Source organism: Muntiacus reevesi, chromosome 8, assembly GCF_963930625.1.
Source record: "Muntiacus reevesi chromosome 8, mMunRee1.1, whole genome shotgun sequence".
Taxonomy (NCBI): Eukaryota; Metazoa; Chordata; class Mammalia; order Artiodactyla; family Cervidae; genus Muntiacus; species Muntiacus reevesi.
This window is the reverse complement of record NC_089256.1, coordinates 34,424,631-34,442,776: the sequence shown is the minus strand read 5'-3', so window position 1 is coordinate 34,442,776 and position 18,146 is coordinate 34,424,631. Positions and strand designations below refer to the sequence as shown.

Genomic DNA, 18,146 nt, shown 5'->3' with positions numbered 1-18,146 from the left:
AAGCCACAAAGCTCTGTGACTCCCGAGACATCTGTGTGGATGTAGCTTTGGAAGCCTGGGGCGGGATCTCTTGCAAATTCAAGAGCCAAGAGTTCGAAGAGCTCTGGGTGGGAGCTGGATAACCAGAAGTGATGGATTGAAAAGATTCCTCTGATAATGAAGCTGCAATAACCTTTGACCTTTAAGAAAGCAGAGAGGATGGGTTTCTGGTAGCCTGCAGAGATGACCCATGTCAGTGACCTTTCATTGATCCCCATCGTCATGCCCAGCGCTGTGATGGGCCCAGGCTATATGGAGATAAGCCCCGAGGCTCACGGCCTAGCAGGAAAGAAACAGCTTGACAAGACCGCCATGGTGCCCAAGAAAGGGATACTTGGGCTGTCAGGAAGGGCTTTGCAGTAGTTCCCACGGAAGTTATCTCCTAGCTGAGCAGCTGTAGCTAGAGATGGGTGAGGGCGTGGAGGTGACATGTCAGAGGAGCGCCTGCAGGCCAGCTTCAGAAGGTACCACCAGATTGGAATATTGAAACGATTCCAATGGAAATGCTCTTTTCCGTTGAGGTTTTCTCTGGTTATGCCTTGATCCGACTAGTCATTGGATCATTGATTTGTATCCTGTGTGTTCTTCGTAAGAAAATTTTTCTGACTTAATGCTTCGTTTGAAAACTATATCTAAGACTTGAGTTATTTAAAGCATAGTCTTTGGACTGATCTGAAATGTGATCATATAATAAAAGCCAATGTGAAGGGAGGCGCAGGGTTGTCATAGCAATTAACTTCTCTTAACTCCGTGCTCATTGTGGTCCAGGCTCTGTGCTAATTGCACCACATTCATTATTTTATTTATTGTCTGTCCAAGTACCTCGTCAAGTTATTTTTCCAGTGACCTAGTCCAGTGGTAGACACAAAATAGGAGTTTCATAGTTATTCGCAGAATGAATTAATGGATTCTCAGAACTCCCCATGAGGTGGTTGCTGCTGTCATCCCCATTAAGCATGGGGGATGGTCCTAGTCGTTGATTAATTCAGCTAAGGTCGCCCCGCCAGTGTGCAGCATGGCTCGGACTTGCATGTGGGACTTGCACATGTTCACATGAACATGTGAAAAGTGAAAGTCTCTCAGTAGTGTCCAACTCTTTGCGACCCCATGGACTGTACAGTCCATGGAACTCTCCAGGCCAGAATACTGGAGTGGGTAGCCTTTCCCTTCTCCAGGGGATCTTCCCAACCCAGGGATCGAACCCAGGTCTCCTGCATTGCAGGCGGCTTCTTTACCAGCTGAAAATGTCATGTGTGTGTAATAAGTGCCAGGCATATTTGGGCTGGAAAGAAATACAGAGCCCCAGACCTGTATGGACTCAGAACTCAGTGAGTCATCTTTTTAGATAGTAATCTTTTTGAATCAGTATCTCCTTGTGATGACAGAAGCATCCCAAGCTTTTCTCCTTAGAAACATGGATCTTTGTCTACCTTCCCCCTTTCCCACCTCACCCTGTAGGAAAATGTTATCATCTTGACTCTGTCGTTTGTGTTATCAAAGCAATAGGTATTCATGTCCAAATTTAACATACACAGCAAAATGTGATCTTTCAAATACCACGTGCCTCACAATTTTCTGAGGTCTCTCTTCCCTCCTTTGGAACTCATAGACCTAGTCAGATGCCATGCCTAAGCCTTCAATAGAGACTTTACCACAAGGGAAAAAAAGTCTCATGTAGTGGCTGACTGAGCCATCTAGTTGTACAGATCACTGCATATTGTTCCAATAAAAATAGAGGTGACCCCAAGTTACCTGAATTATGGGCTATTTCCCAACCCCCTGAAAGCACAGAAGGAGAATCTAGAAAGCTGCTCTGGCCTGCTTCATAACCTGTGGATTAGCCTTTCGATTTATGTCTCGCTTAGGCTAATATTTACATTAATCAGAGTTTCCCTAAGCATGCATCACTTGACAGAGGAGAAGGCATCCAGAAAGTCACTTAAGGACAGCGCATACCAATTTAGGGTTAAACGAGGGCAGGGGGAAGCTTTGATGATTACGCACATATGGATATTGTTTTCCACATATGGATAATAATGAACTACATAGCACTGTTACATATGGGCTCTACTTTTATGAGAATGTTTCAGATTTTTTTTCTTTTTCCCCACACATTATATATCCCCCCCCCCCCATATATTTTCCTCTGTGGGTCTACTGAATCACATTAAATTGAAATGATCTGTTTACATGTCTCCTCCTAATTGAGGGTGAACTTCTTGTGGGCAAAGGCTGTGTTTTAACCACATTTGTGTCTCTAGTACCAGCCACTCACATAGTAGGCGTGCAGCCCAGAGCAAGTCTCATACACAGAACTATCGGCAAAGTCAAGTAGCCTGGACTTGTTTGTCAAAAACCTCAGCAAAGTTTCAGTATTTCATACCTTTCTAAAAATTAAGAATAAGCTACATGCAAAATTTGCATGTACTATTACCTTAACATTTAAGAATCTCCCAGCTTATCTAAATTGAAGAGTAATAATTTTTTGAAAATTGGACCAAAGTAGAAGAACATGGGCTCTCGCCCATTTGCAGAATCACTATGATCCATCAGTCATCTCCGTAGTTTTATTATCGTTGACTTTATTGATCCATCATTAACAATAGAGTAAGTGTGATTGAAGCTGATGGATTGTTAACTGGATCAGGTAGATTTCTGGCTCTGGTTTTGGCAACCTTGCTAAGTATCTTTTTGTACCCTGGACTGAGGAAGACTCTTATTAATGGCAGAGTCTGAATTAATGGCAGAGTATCACGAGCACATTAAGCATGTCTTTTTAGAGAAATAAAATGTGAAAATGACTATCAAGTAGAAAGTGTCAAAAAAACGTCATTGTGGCTCTTAGGATAGCCATGTTTTACATCGATAATGTAACTCCAACTTATCCTTCACTGGAAGTTCTTCCCAGATCCCCTAGATTTACGTGTTACGAGAATGTGTGTGTGTTACGAAATTAGCACTGATGAGAGGTGTTGGGAGAATCAGTGATAACCAAAAGTGCTCGACATTAGAAGTAGCTTAAAGAAGATAATGGTGTAAAAGATGCTTTTGTTCCCAAACTGGCTTTTCTGGTTGTGGCTCACCTCCCAAACAATTGACTTCTGTAAATTGCTTGTCATAGACCAACTGGCGTCCAAAAGGTAAGTTCTCCTGTTTCTCCGTATAGGAGACTGGTGCTGCAGAGTCTAATTATTCCTACAACTCAATTGAGAAATTAATTTAGCCACTACTAGAGAGTATGCGTGTTGTGGATCAAGTCACTGAAATGACCAGAACCAAAACTGGGAGGAAAGAAAATACTTTTCCATGTTGAAAATGAGTTTAAAAAAGAAAAAAAATACCCGGTAATATGTCAAAATCATCGTCTGTCTTCATTTTTCTATGTTAAACTGTTGATTCTATTTTCCAAGCTTTTTGTTAGACACAGGATGAAGATAAGTGACAAAATAGGTTGTTTTCTTTTTTGTGGTGTCCTTGAGAAACAGTTCACCATGAAATGCATATATTTAAAAATGTTACACTTAGTTTGAAATTCAAAACCCAAACTTTATATGAAGCTAGCAATAAGATGGCCGTATGCTTTTTTTTTCTTCTGATAGAAGATCTTTGTGAGTAGGTTGTTTCTTCTTAAATGTGGTCAGTCAGCCTTGGAACAGTGTTAATTTACCTGTGATTGAAACCCAAATACTGTGAATAAACAGTGTAAGGGGTGTTTCCCAAACTTTAATGTGCACGCAACCCTCCTGGGGATCTGATTGAAATGTAGATGGTGATTGCCCTGGCCTAGCTTAGGGCCCAACCTTCTGTATTTCTAGTAAGTTTCCAGATGATGCTGGTCCCTGGACCATCCTGGGACTTGCAAGGATGGAGATTTAGGCATCAGACCACAAAGTGGCATTTATTTATGAGCTGTGATCAGAAAGTCATCTCCAAGTGTTTGGATTTATTGGGATGGGTGGACAGTTGTCAGCCCAGGAATAGATGACATTTCCCAGACATACGGGAGCAAAATCTGTGGGTGTGATCGCTTTATAGCAGTCTCTGTGGGCTGAGGCTTTCTACTGAAATAAACGTTTGAGGATCTACTTAGTGGCTTTGAAGAAGTCGCGGCTTTAGGCCAAAGGGCGAAGCAAACGGGTATTGGTCCTCCATGGATTTCAAAAAAAAAAAAACCAAACCGAGTTTGCACAGTTGAAAGCATGACCATGTTCTGTCTCGTGCCGCGATGTATGACAACTGTTCTCCCCCTTCTCCATGCAGAGCATGATCTCCTCCATTGTGAACAGCACTTACTATGCAAATGTCTCAGCGGCAAAATGTCAAGAATTTGGAAGGTGGTACAAACATTTCAAGAAGACAAAAGATATGATGGGTAAGCAGCCCGCCGTGGCAGCCGTGGCTCCATACCGCCGCGTGTCGTTTGGAGGCCTCTCCAAGTCACATGTGCAGCCAGGCCTCGTGATCGCCCATTTAGAGATGGATTTAGACTGTTTCTTGGAGGGTGGGGAGTGGGTCTGAGTATAATGAGATAATTAAATTCAGTAAATGTTTGTGTTTAAATCAGCCCAACTGACTTGGTTGTCAGACATGCAGGAGATGGAGGCGAGAGCGGGGAGGGGGGCGGCTGTCATTTTTTTAACATCTCAGTGAAGGCCTCACCAGGCCTGGAATAGCTAAGAGTGGCTGTGGGTTCTCAGAGATAAGTCATGCTTTTATGGGTTTGTTTGTTTGGTTGGTTGGTTTTGTTGGAGAAGAAGGGAAAGTGCCAGATTTTACACCCAGTGATTAAAGACATTAAATTGTATTTATAGTCTCCGCAGTGGAGATCAGGTGATGAGTGGAGCTGTTGTCTCCAGTGCCCTAGATGGGGGCTTTGGGTGGGTCTGCTGCTTTCTGGACCATCCATCACCCAAGAACCATTGCATCATTCCTCCACTCTCCACGCCAGGCCTCCTATCTTAATGTGTAACTTTAGGTCAATATTTGTTACTCAGGGAACACATTAAAATTATTTGCAGTGTGAAGTGACAGATAAAAGTTGTGTGTTGTACCTGAGCGTTTAGATTATGACTTTTTTTCCCCTGTTGAGTCTGTTAGTGTTTGTAGAAGCAAACACTGTGATTAAGGTTAATGTTTTAATTTCTATTAAGGTTTTCTTTCACATGCTTGTACCTTCCAAATAAATGTTTTAAAATAGTATAGGAATGGGATGTTTAATATGCATAGCATTATGTCATGTTTTCCGCCTATCTCTGTTTACTTCCATTACATTGATTTAATAAAACAGCAATAATAACTTCTCCTTAAGATTTTAAGAGGCAGGAGAACCTGAATTTTGAGCCTGTTTTAGCTTTTAATATTTGAAGCAAAATCATCCATCTACCAAAACAAATTCTTTGCCTTTTATAGCTTAGAGCTGTAATGAAGACAATACATCATTTTTTGGAATAATTGCTTGAATTACTATTCCCTATGAATGGCCCACTTGGGCTGATAGCACTGGTAGAAATGGAAGTTTCTTCCCCAGTTCTTAGTTATGTTTTGCATATATCAGTGATTATAGCGATATGATAAGTTCCTCTAAATATAAAGTCGGAATATTTAATAAAAAGAGAAATGATGATGAAAATCAACCCAGAGTCCACACATGAGAGGCATGGTGTACTATTTTTTTGTTTATTTATTGGCTGCACCGCACGGCTTGGGGATCGAACCTAGACCCACAGCTGTGAAAGCATGGAATCTTAACCACTGGGCGCCCAGGGGATTCCCATGGTATGCTGTTTAGAAAGACTCACTCACCTACTATCCTCAACTCTCAGTTCCAGAGCATCAAAGCTGTCTCTTCCTTGTAGCCGCAAAGCATTTGACGCCCTTACTGCTCCCTCTCAGCTGGTCCACATGAGGTGTCTAGCCAAGGGAGAAGCATCCATCCCTGGTGGGTGATAATAAATTGCAAAATGGTGACAGCATCACCTTGCACTGGGACGACTCCCCACCTCTCCCTTGAAAGATTGTCATTAGTATCTGGTGATGGCCGTAGCTTCTTCAAGAAGCATCTGGATCTTAGCAACACCGGGTACACTGGCTTGCGATGCAATAAATCGGTTGCTTCATTCTAAGCAATGATTGCAGCACTCAGGGCCACCTAACTTGAGAGTTATAATTCAGTGAAGCAGGACATGTGAGACACTCAGCCCAGGGTTCAGTCTGAACTCAGTCACCATTACTTATCATGATGACCCCTTTCATTGATTATATTGATTGCTTTCTTAAACTCACAACTGGTTTAAAATTGAACGTAAATACCATTTCGATCATTTTTCTTTCAAACCTTTTTCTTGAAGTGGTAACAGTTTATATACGTGTGAAGTGAAGTGAAAGTCACTCAGTCGTGTCTGGCTCCTTGCGACCCCATGGACTATAGAGTCCTTGGACTTCTCCAGGCCAGAATACTGGAGTGGGTAGCCTTTCCCTCCTCCAGGGGATCTTCCCAACCCAGGGTTCAAACCCAGGTCTCCCGCATTGCAGGCAGAGTCTTCACCAGCTGAGCCACCAAGGAGGCTTATATATGTATGTCCAAGTATTTTCTCATTGTAAATATACATATACATAGGGCTTCCCAGGTAGCACAGTGGTAAGGAATCCACCTGCCATGCAGGAAACACAAGAGACTGAGGTTTGATCTCTGGGCCAGAAAGATCCCCTGGAATCAGAAATGACAAATCACTCTAGTACTCTTGCTTGGAAAATCCCGTAGACAGAGGAGCTAGGCAGGCTACAGTCCATGGGATCACTGTATATATATATACATATATATATATTTGAATATTTCTTTTTTTCTACAGTTGCATATGATATTTTCTTAGCTTCACTCTTTCTAGTCACCAGTAAGCAACTAGTGTTTTTCTAGAATTTTTTTTCGGTGGGCATCTGTACCGCCTGGCTTGTGGGATCTAAGTTCCCTGGCCAGGGATGGAACCCAGGTCCTCAGCAGTGAAAGCACCAATCCCTAACTACTAGGCCTCCAGGGAGTTTCCCTAGAAGCTGTTTTGAAATAAACTTTTGGTTTTATAAGCCTTCATGGGATCAGAATTAATAGTGAACTATTGGTGACCCCAAAATTAGTCGAGTAGAATGTGAAAATAATTGATTTCGGGCCTTAAATCTAAGCCACTTTACAGCATTAGAAAGTGCTTTCCCCTTTTCAGAGTTGGTGGCCGGGTGTGAAAAGAAAGGTAAACTCACAGTCGGTTGGGTTCCATCCTGAGATGTCCTTGGTTTCGTTGGACCTTCAGCGCGCCCCGTGCCGCTCCGTGTTTGGGGACGCTCAGAGCTCCTCAGCAGTGTGGGTACCGTTGGCTAACGTGGTTCTCCCTCTCGCCCGCTGCAGTGGAAATGGATAGTCTGTCGGAGCTGTCCCAGCAGGGTGCCAACCACGTCAGCTTCGGCCAGCAGCCCGCCCCGGGGAGCACAGCGGAGCAGCCCCCCTCGCCTGCCCAGCTGTCCCATGGCAGTCAGCCATCCGTGCGGACGCCGCTGCCCAACCTGCACCCTGGGCTGGTGTCGACGCCCATCAGCCCTCAGCTGGTCAACCAGCAGCTGGTGATGGCCCAGCTGCTGAACCAGCAATATGCCGTGAACAGACTCCTAGCCCAGCAGTCCTTAAACCAACAGTACTTGAACCACCCTCCCCCCGTCAGCAGGTCTATGAATAAACCTTTGGAGCAGCAGGTTTCCACCAACACAGAGGTGTCTTCCGAAATCTACCAGTGGGTACGTGATGAACTGAAACGGGCAGGAATCTCCCAGGCAGTATTTGCACGTGTGGCTTTTAACAGAACTCAGGTCAGTTTTGTTCATTTGAACATGGTTCCTCTCTGTCTTGCTCTTCCTTCTTTCATCCTGGCTGTGCTAACCTTTATTCTGCTGCTGTGTCCCATGTTAACGTTTTCTCCTGCTCTCCACGTGATCCTATTGTCTGTTCCTGGGGGTGCCTACATTTAAGCACTTCTCTCCTTAGCAGAAACCTCTCCTACCAAGAGAAAGCTATGTACAGATGAATCCTGAATCAGGGGCTTTGAACGAACAAATGTCAAAAGTTGACATTACCTATGCTTTTACCTAATGGAAACATAGAGTGTTCAGAGCCGAGGGAGAAAGGTTACAGGACTTGGTCAAGGCCGCTGGTAGAACTTCAGGCTTCTAGCCGACCAGCTTCCTTTCCTAGACCAGGGATCAGCCAGACCTTTTCTGTAATATGCCATACAGTTAAAATTTTAGGCTTTGAGGGTATAGTAGCCATAGAAGTAAATGCATGGATGTGGGTATGGTGTTTCAGTAAAACTGTTTATAAAACAGGCCCTGTAGTGGGTAGGCTTGCCCTTGGAAGCCTTGTTTGAGACTTCTCACTGAGTTTTGCATACACCCGTTGTGTTCACACCTTTGTCCTCCTGGGAGAATTTCTGTGAAGATACTATCAACAGGGAGAATATTTAGCAGGGGAGATATTTAGAGGGTGATCCAAGGGAAGGCCTAAGATAAACACTTTTGAAAAGCCCTAAACAAAAGTTAATGAGAGGATTTTTTTTTCTCTTTTTGGCAATTAGTACAATATATATGGTGTTTATTTCTGGCCCAGGCTTGCGCGCGCACACACACACACACACACACCCCAAAAAATAACCCAGAAGAACGTGTAACTCTGATTATCAGTGAGGACATGATGTCTTTTAACTTTCTTGTTTTACCACTGTTATTTCTTTTGTCAGGCTTTTTTTTTTAAGCCTGACTCATACTTTCCTTTCATATTTAAGTTATTTTGTTTATTACATGATTATAAGAATAAAATCCTGGTACAAAAATATCTAGTATTAATTCCTTGCTGGCAGAGTTTCCATACCTAGGAGAATCCCAGCTGTGACTTATTTTTGGCTTGCCTTTGCTGGATTGAAAGTTAGGAGGCCTTACAAAACCTTTATCTCAGTGTTTGTTTTCGGATTCTTTAACTTTTTCTGGTACATCATTTGTCTGTGTTTAAAGGGATGGTTCAAAAGTTTTTCCTCAGGTTGCAAAATTGTAAGCATTTGCCTAGTTTTATATCTTTAACTTAAAAATGTATTCATTATTAGCTGGTACATTTAATCTGACACCCCTATTCAGTTGGAGGATCATTATTTTAGAAAAATAAAGTGAACAGATGAAAGAATCAAGTCAACCTTCTCGATACTCACGTTTCTGGCAGCGTCATTACTTTTGTGAATAGCAGTTAACTACCAGTAGTTCTCAGTCCTGGGCAAAAACCAGGCAGGTCTCTGCATAAAAGTTCAATAAGATGCTTGTTGAACTGAATTGAATGCCCACAAAGATAGCATTGACATGGACACAAATGACTCACAGATTCACTGGTAAACATTTCGGAAGTTGGGCAAATTGTTATTTCTTAAAGGACCTGGGAAAGTGTGTTTTATATGGTAAAGAGTGTTCAGCTAAAGGAGAGAAGGATTAGGTTACCCCCATCAGGGCATTTTTTTCACCTTTGGGGCTGCCGTGTCCCAGGCATCACCCTGGAGAGTGACCAGTTGTTCTTCTTGGGTTTTCACGTGGACAGAGTCCATAGATAGCAGTAGGATTTGTTACTGGGAAAAAGGCGGAGTTCTCCCTTTTTTATACCCTATCAGTCTCTCCAAAAAGATAGCTATTTCTGTGGTTAACATCAAAAACAGTGACTTAATGTTTTTGAGGGAGAAAGGGGAATGAAGACTGGATACAGCTTGATATCCATCTCTTTATTAATAATAGCCAGTTGAGAAACAGTCATTACTGAAAAATTGTCTAGAGCCCCCAGTGACAGAGGGGTTTGGTTTTAAACCTTTATATTGGTAATTGGGACTCCTCTGTCGAAGTGAATGTTGGCCATATTTGTAGCTGTCTGATTTCAATGAAAGTAATTTTTTAATGTGTATTTAAGGATCCACTTTTGGGGAATTTGCTTTAGAGCATGCAAGCATGCATGTCTTTTCGGTGGTCATACTGAAACGCCATGCTCACGCACGCGCACACACGCAGCTGCATTTATTTAAATGATTATACATTCATATGCGTGCATGTAGTGTGTTTATTTCAAAGTGTATGCATTTCAATAAAAGCAGGTGCAGCGTTAGAGTGTATGGTATGCGTGTGGAGGACGAAAATACACATGCTAATGCATATGTATAGAGCAGGAGCTCTGCAGAGTTAAACCACGCACACGTTTGTGTGCGCTTATTACAATGTGCAGTTCCAGCTCCAGGTTTAAAAAAAATTAATGTAAAATATGTACATACAAATGCAGAGTTCTATGATGTGATCGGATAAAGATGCTGGCCCCCTATAAACAGTACATGAAAACATACGTATAATAGATAGTGGTATTGTGAGCTGAGACTGTTTTAGCCATTGACAGCTCTGTGTAATGTTAAAATCCTGGATCTCTTGCTTTAACTCTTCTTTGGAGAATTTTCTCATCGTATTAATTGGGTCTCCTAATTTAAAATCTATCTCTCTCTTAAGATGTTCATGTATCACTTTTTTGAAAAGGTCTAAAAACAAAGAGGTTTTAAAAAGTCTGCCTTTTCTGAAAGTTTGTGATGAAATTGATATCATTTTTTGTTTTGAGGACTTCTCTTCTGAATTGAGGGGCATATGTTCTTTAATTGCTACTGAAGATACCAGTTCTTAGCATCTGCCATTCATTCAGTTATGCCTACTAGATGTCTTTTTAATGGAAACCCATGGCTAAAATTAATTGCTGATGCTTCTAGACTTATACATTTCAATTCACTTCTCTGTATTATTGCTATTTAAAGGTCATTATAGAAGGAAATACATTCTTTAGTGCCTCCCCCTTTTTTAAAAAATTTAACCCAGAGTTTAACTCTAATCCCATCCAGTGGCTTTTTTTCTGCCCCCCCTCCGCTTGTCTTTGGCACACTTTGTTTTCCAGTAAAATAAAGAATGAAGATGGATTATTCAAAACTGATAACAGTAATGGACCATCATGTAATGTTTTATTGAATTTGAGTCCTGTAAATTATGTGGTAGAGAGAAATTTGCCTGCTTAAGTATAACAGAAATTGCTACTGTGTTCCTATAATTCTTCGCAGTGTAATTTAAGAAAAGTCCACTCTCCATATTACTATTGAATAAAAGGTAAAAAGGTGCTATTACCCCAACGTGACAGCTCTGGTTTGGCCTCCCAAAAGGCAGAGATAAATGTGTCTGCTTATAACTTGCTTGGCCTGAGTCCAGGGGAGTAGGTGGAGCTTCAAAGTAGTCTTTCACCTGGACACGTGATTAAAAATTCACCAAATGGCAGAGGCAGGTAGCCCTGAAGAGTATGCTACATGTTTTATTTTTAGGAGGCGATTTCATCAAATCACATTTTTCTTCTGAGGGCTTTGAAGTTCCATGAAGCTGATAAAAATCTATTTGAATCAGTGATTATGTTCAAAGAGGAGACGAACAGGAGGCCAGACAGGCCTTTGTTCAGATTGGCAGTCTCTTTCGCTTATCTGCTGTTTTCAAGAATTCATAATTAGCTTTTGGAAGTACTGATAGTATTTATTGAAGGTTTTTCTTTCTTTTCCAATTACTAATGAATTTTACTTGTAAACTCTTTCTGGAATATAAAAAAGGTTTAGGAATTCATCAGCAAGTTCACTCTTTAATTGAAAATATTAGAATTCTGACAACTGTCGTGGAATGACGACACAGAATAATTTCATGTTTTCACGTACGGAGCACATATTGAACGATTTGATGACACAAAGTACAATGAAGAGCAACTTCTCATTTCCCATAAAATTGATATCCACGAGGTGCTGGTAACTCACTGTATAACATACAAAATGCAAGTTCTTTTTGGAAACACGAATGACTGATGATTTTAATTTTGTTCAACAAATGTACTGAGCACCTGTAGGGCCCAATATTGATGTATTTTAGTCAGCGAGAGTAAGCAGGGTACACAGTGACCGTGACATGTTGTATTTTTAGCATGAATAAGAGTTTTGATAAGAGATCTTTCTTATTATCCACCATGGGGGATTACTACAAATGACCTTGACCTAATGTGACAATCTGAACTAGATTTTCAGCCATGAGAAACAGGAAACAAGACCACATACATCTTGAAATCATAAATGCCGCTGCTCAAGTCACAGCAGCCTGAGCTGGACCAAAATGTATGTTCCCAAATTGTAATTCTCATAGCAGTCATCTTGCGTCCAGAATTTTCTCAAGTGACGTCATTTTTTTGAAAGTAATTAACACATTCTAATCAAAACGTTTTCTAATAATATTTTCAAGCATTTCCACCAGGGGGCACTCCCCTCATTGAAAGCCTGGGCCAAAAAAGAAGGGAAAAAAAAAACCCCTGAAGGTTTTGTAAAACACCTGAGACTGTCTACACTGGCTGTGTTAGAGCTCTTGGAATCTCCCAGGATTTGAGATATCAATCTAGACCTTCCAACACATCCCAGGCAGAAAACCCGTACTTGCTCTTGTTAGAATAATTAAGTGAAAATAAAATGCTTTGTCCTGAAAACACTTTGTATGCTCAAGTGGGACATCATGCTGACCTCAAAATGTGGTTAGAGAAATTTCTAAATTCTCTCCCAAGTGACCTGCTGTTACTCTAAGCTACACAGGAATCACTGAGTCTCGTGTTAATGAGACTTGATGTTGTTATGTATTTCTTCATGTGTTGGTTTTCTCACCGTGGTTCTCTAGTGGAAAGAAAGGATATTGAGTTGAGATCTCTGAATATCTAATTTCAAATTTCCCGAATGTAATAGCATCCTAAATGTTTATAGGATCTGTTCTGATCTAAAATTATTTTTTGAGCTATGGTTGATTTATGATGTTATGTTCAGAGGTGCAGCAATGAATCAGATTTTATATATGAATGTATATACACATACATATATGTGTGTACACATACACATGTGTACGCATATGTGTATATTCCTTTTCAGATTCTTTTCCCTTACTACCAAATATTGATTATAGTTCCCTATGCTGTGCCCTGGGTCCTTGTTTATATTTCATGTCTACATATATTGTTTATTTACATATATGTTATTTTTATATGCCAATGTGTATGCATTAATCCCAGTCTCCTCACTTATCCCTTCATCCTTCCTCTTTGAAAACCATAAGTTTGTTTTCTAAGTCTGTGAATCTATTTCTGTTTTGTAAGTAAGTTCATTTGTGTCATATTTTAGATCCCACATATAAGCAACATTATGTGATATTTGTCTGACTCACTTCACTTAGTATGATAATTTCTAGTTCCATCTATGTTGCCACAACATTTTTTTAAATTACTGAACAGTTACTACATATAAACATACTACAAAGTGCCACGTAACTTTTCACTGAAGGCTTGGTTTGAGTAAATTAATAATTACCTTTAAAATTTTCCCATGGGGAGCATAACTTGTTCTTAAGTTTCTGTCACCTGTTTGTAATGTTTTCCTTTTATGCTGCAAGTACACATAATCCATTTAGTAAATATTTTTCAAACATGTGACAGGCATTGTTCCGGGATAATATTAAAGGGTATTAGATTATTTACTTGAGGAATTTATAACATTGTATTTTTATGTACTATATGTTAATATCTCTTTCCCTATAGTTAAGATAGACTGCTTTGCCAAGTACATCTTTTAATATCTTTAAAATTTTTTATCCCCATTTGGTGGGCAAGATTGCAGAGCAGGGGCTTTTTTTTTTTTTTTTTAACCACCTATGATAAAACATTGTTTCTGAGACCTGCATTTTTTGGTTTCAACATGACATATCAAAAACCCAGTCAATCTAATTAGTTGGCCTTGCGCAAATTAAATAGCTGTGTGATTGACTGCCTGTTTGACTAGATTTTAGTTAAATTGACTGGATGTTTTGCTTTTGTGTAAACACAGTTGCAGCATTACTTGTCAGCATCATGAACGATAGGACACATACCCTTCATTCTTCAGTCGCCTTTCTTAGGATGAAGCTGGCTTCCCTTGTGTGGGCCAAGTGAGAAACTCAGATGAACTCCTGAGCCCTCTGAGGCTGTTGGAGGCTCTTTTTAACAACAGTCTACAGGTCATTTTTAAAGTGGACACCGCTTTTATATTGTATGTACCCAACTGTTATCTTGAGGCAATAGGCCACATTATCCCTGAGGAATTGGGAACAAAACCAGGTTTGTGCTTCTAGGAAACCATGGAAAAACTGCAGTGCTTAACCCCACGGCTTGGTGGTTTTGACACATTACCTCCCTGACGATGTACCCCATCTTCATTTTTTCAGGGTTATCAGAAAGTGAAATTTGCAAATTATAAAGAGGTCTTGACAACATTTTATCCTGATAAGCTGAAATGTAGGAAGCAAACATGACTTGGCATTCCACGTGCTATTTTATGTAGAAGACTGAAGAGGTGAGGGCTACTCAGCCCTTACCAAATAGGCAGGAAATGTTTCCAATTCTTGTAGTTCATATACTCCCTTAAAGACAATTGTGGGAAACCACCCATTAAAAAAAAAAAAAAAAATTCTTCCAAAAATTAAAGTGGTGGACAGCACTCTGTTATTTGGGAGGAACACCTGGAAGGAGTTTCCTAATAATGGTTTGTGCGTTTCTTCTAGCACTAATAAAAATATTGCTCAAGAAATGGGATTATTACAGAATTTGAGAATATTCTTTTCCATGGCATACTACGATGCTATTTTGCAATATGGAAAAGGGGCTGTGTGTCTCATGTTAAGGGTGGTTTGTGAAGTTCAGAATTTCAGCCTGTTCCTGGGTGGTGTATAGCAGGCTTGGGGGCTGTCAGGATAGTCTCCTTAAGTTGTAAATAGAATCACTTGTCATTGACTCCAGTAGTTTGAAAACCAAGGAATAACGTAAAATTATTGCCTATGAAACCCTCGTGTCCGTCTTAGATGATGGCTTAGTGATACTCTTTCCTAGTGTGTTGCGATTCATTTTCCAGTCTTTTCTTTGTAAACCCTGCTTCTCTCGAAATGGCTTTGTATCTTTACATATTGGGCTGTTGGCATTCCACTGCCTTTGTGCAGGCAGCTTGAGAACTGTACAGTTCAGTGCTGTTGTATTATGAGAATTTCATTTATTCCTAACTTGCCTCAATCCTCACTCTGAAAGATTTCATGGCAAGTTAAGCTACTCAAAGGAAGGAGACCAATTAGGCAGTTGCAGTTTATGTTATGTGTAAAGCAGACGCTTAATAAAATTAAGAACACAATTGAGGCTCTCTTCTCCACCACTTCAATTGTAACTAATATATTCCTGTGTAGAATTGATGCTTCTGACTGTTCATTTTCTGAGCAGAGTGGAGACGAAAAGGCAGGCATCCCCACGGACAGGCAGAGTCCCGAGACCCGCTCACCCTGTGCCATTCATCCCCCGCAGGGCTTGCTTTCAGAAATCCTCCGAAAGGAAGAGGATCCCAAGACTGCGTCCCAGTCTTTGCTGGTAAACCTTCGGGCTATGCAGAATTTCTTGCAGTTACCGGAAGCTGAGAGAGATCGCATTTACCAGGACGAAAGGGAAAGGAGCCTGAGTGCGGCCTCGGCCATGGGTCCCGCCCCGCTGATAAGCACGCCGCCCAGCCGCCCTCCCCAGGTGAGGCGCGTTTCCTCTTCATCCTTTCTGTGTCTGGTTGTTGTTTTTTAAAAAAAGGGCTAAGGAAGACTCTCAATAAGGAAATAGAAAGATAGGTGCTTAGGGAGATTTTTTAAGGAACAGTAATTCATAGTTGCTTGAGGCAAATTTAGTCTGAACTTACTAACTCTGGTTTAAAAACAATAAGCTGCTAATTAGATGGGAAAAATCACTTTGCATTGCTTCATTTTGGGGGTGAAAAGTGATCTTTAAATGGGATATTTGGCCCTACTACTATTAAGTAAAAAAGTGTTTTAAACTCAATAGGAAAATGTAATGAAGTCCATTTTATCCCTACCAGTTTTAGAACCACCATTTGAATAGTAAATAAATAAAAATAAATAAATAATTCCATTTGTATTTATGCTTTCCAATACGTACTGCAGCTGGTACCAATTACACATCATCTCGTTTGTAATCTTTCATAATTAAGTTTAATACAATCCTTAAAGGCAGCTTTAAATGGACTGATAAGGAATTCCATCCATAGTCCCAGAAATGGGCACATTCTCTATTTTCCACACTTTTGCACTCTTTAGAAAAGTCACCTTCCTGATTATTTTTTAAATCAAGTTTAAAAGGTGGCATTATAACTATTAGAAAAATTCAAGAAATTAATTTCAGCACAAACTATTAGATATGAGAGTGGATTAGACTTAAAATCTTCAAGTAAGTGTATTTCTTACACATTTAATTTGTGTTTTGTGTAGTTCTTAAAAATAAGGTCAGCTAAAATGACAAAAAGTGAATATGGAATACTAATTTAAAGTACTTATGTAGCATAATGTCATAATGAAATTATCTCTTAATGTTAATTTCATCCATAGTAAAAAATAGTCATTCATTTCCAAGTATAGAAATAAAGTTCATTCAACACTAGAAATGAAACTGCCACAGAAACTCCATAAATGAGAAATATACGTAATATACAGCCACTTGTAGAGGGTCTTAAGCTGCATATTGTGATGTTCTGAAATGATTGCTTTTTAGAAACGTCACAAAAGTCCATTTTCTCCATTTTATTCATTGAAAATCAATTTAGTCCTGGTGTCCGTAGGAGCAGAGTAAGGAAGGCTTTGCTGTAATTGTGAATAAGAAAAACATATGTCTCTAGCAGAAAAGAATGGCTCCCATATACATTCATACATATCCGTCTCCTGCAGATGCACGTATTGAATTTGATCTGTCAAGGCTTCTCTAAAATACTCCTTACAAATAAGAACGAAGACCTCTTTACATACATATATGACATTTGTAAGAGTGATTAAACAAAAACTCCTCTCCTTTAGGCTTGATTGAACTCTCAGTTCATGGTGTTCAGAGTTAATTTACGTACCATCGTTAATTTCGTTGCCGCAGTCATCATTGGAAGGCCTCTGGGCAGAGTTATTGTACTTATCACTTAATCTGCAATACTAGCAAAAGAAGGACTTACTTAAGACCAGGCTGAATTTAATTGTTGAGTTTCTTTCTTCTTTTTTTTTAAATCTGTTCAAATATTTGGATTAGTAGTTCCCTAGTATAGCTTTTGTTTTCTAGGATTTTAATGCTTTTTTTTTGCTTTTCCAGTGTGAGTTTGCTCTCCTTATTCATCAACTGTTTTCTTCTCCAAAGTAACATTAATTCTTAATTGTGATATTTATTTTGGTATGCTAGTTAGATACTCAGGTTGCTTTCCTATATGTATATCTAAAGACTATCTCTGATGACAAGTTGGGTTAGAAAATATCATTTATTTGGGCCTGAATTACTGATGAACTGGTTGAGCCACCCTCAGCTGATGTGTTAGTTCTCAAGAGGAGTCGAGACTAGGCCTTTTAGCTTGGATATTTAGCCAATGATGAATGTACTCGGGTACAGTAGATTCTTAGTGAAGCGCTTTCGAAGAAAAAAGTTTTTATTTGCACAATAGTCTTGTCCATCTAACAAAACTCTAAAATGATTCTGATATGTGTGAATAATTTTGTTTCACTGCTTCATATAAGTCTTCAAGGTAGCTCCTGTGCTTCAGTGGATGCGCCTCATTGAGCGTCCCTTAAGCCCTGATTTTATCATCCCAGACCTCACAGGCAGTTTCTTCACCTTTTACCCTTTGGCAGTGATGCAGTGGATTAAATTTGGGGGAATTTTTAATGTATTGAATGTATTATCAGTGTAGAATGAGTACTTCGGGTTTAGAAAAGCAGGTTATGGAGCAGTGGAGTTAGCCCTGTCTTGCAACAGCTGAAATGCAGTGCTTACACTGGAACCAGTACCGCACATAAGACTTTCACGTGCTTATTTACAAATGACGGAAAGGGGAGGAGAGGAGGAAGCCGCAGACCAGAAGAGGATGGCAGAATTTTGTCTCTTTACGTTTTGTATTTTGCCAGAGAGGAGTCTGTATGAGATCACT

At 40.1% G+C, this 18,146-nt stretch overlaps 1 protein-coding gene across 6 annotated transcripts in view; it reads left to right on the top strand.

Moving 5' to 3' along the window:
* Positions 1-18,146, top strand: part of SATB1 (SATB homeobox 1) — a 102,265-nt gene that overhangs the window by 42,639 nt on the left and 41,480 nt on the right. For 5 of the 6 annotated variants that reach the window (XM_065942721.1, XM_065942720.1, XM_065942719.1 and 2 more), the window contains 3 exons: positions 4,300-4,411; positions 7,433-7,887; positions 15,500-15,712. In XM_065942721.1, coding sequence (XP_065798793.1) covers positions 4,300-4,411; positions 7,433-7,887; positions 15,500-15,712 — 780 coding nt within the window. The remainder of the gene's footprint in view (positions 1-4,299; positions 4,412-7,432; positions 7,888-15,499; positions 15,713-18,146) is intronic. The other variant, XM_065942722.1, reaches the window with a different exon arrangement.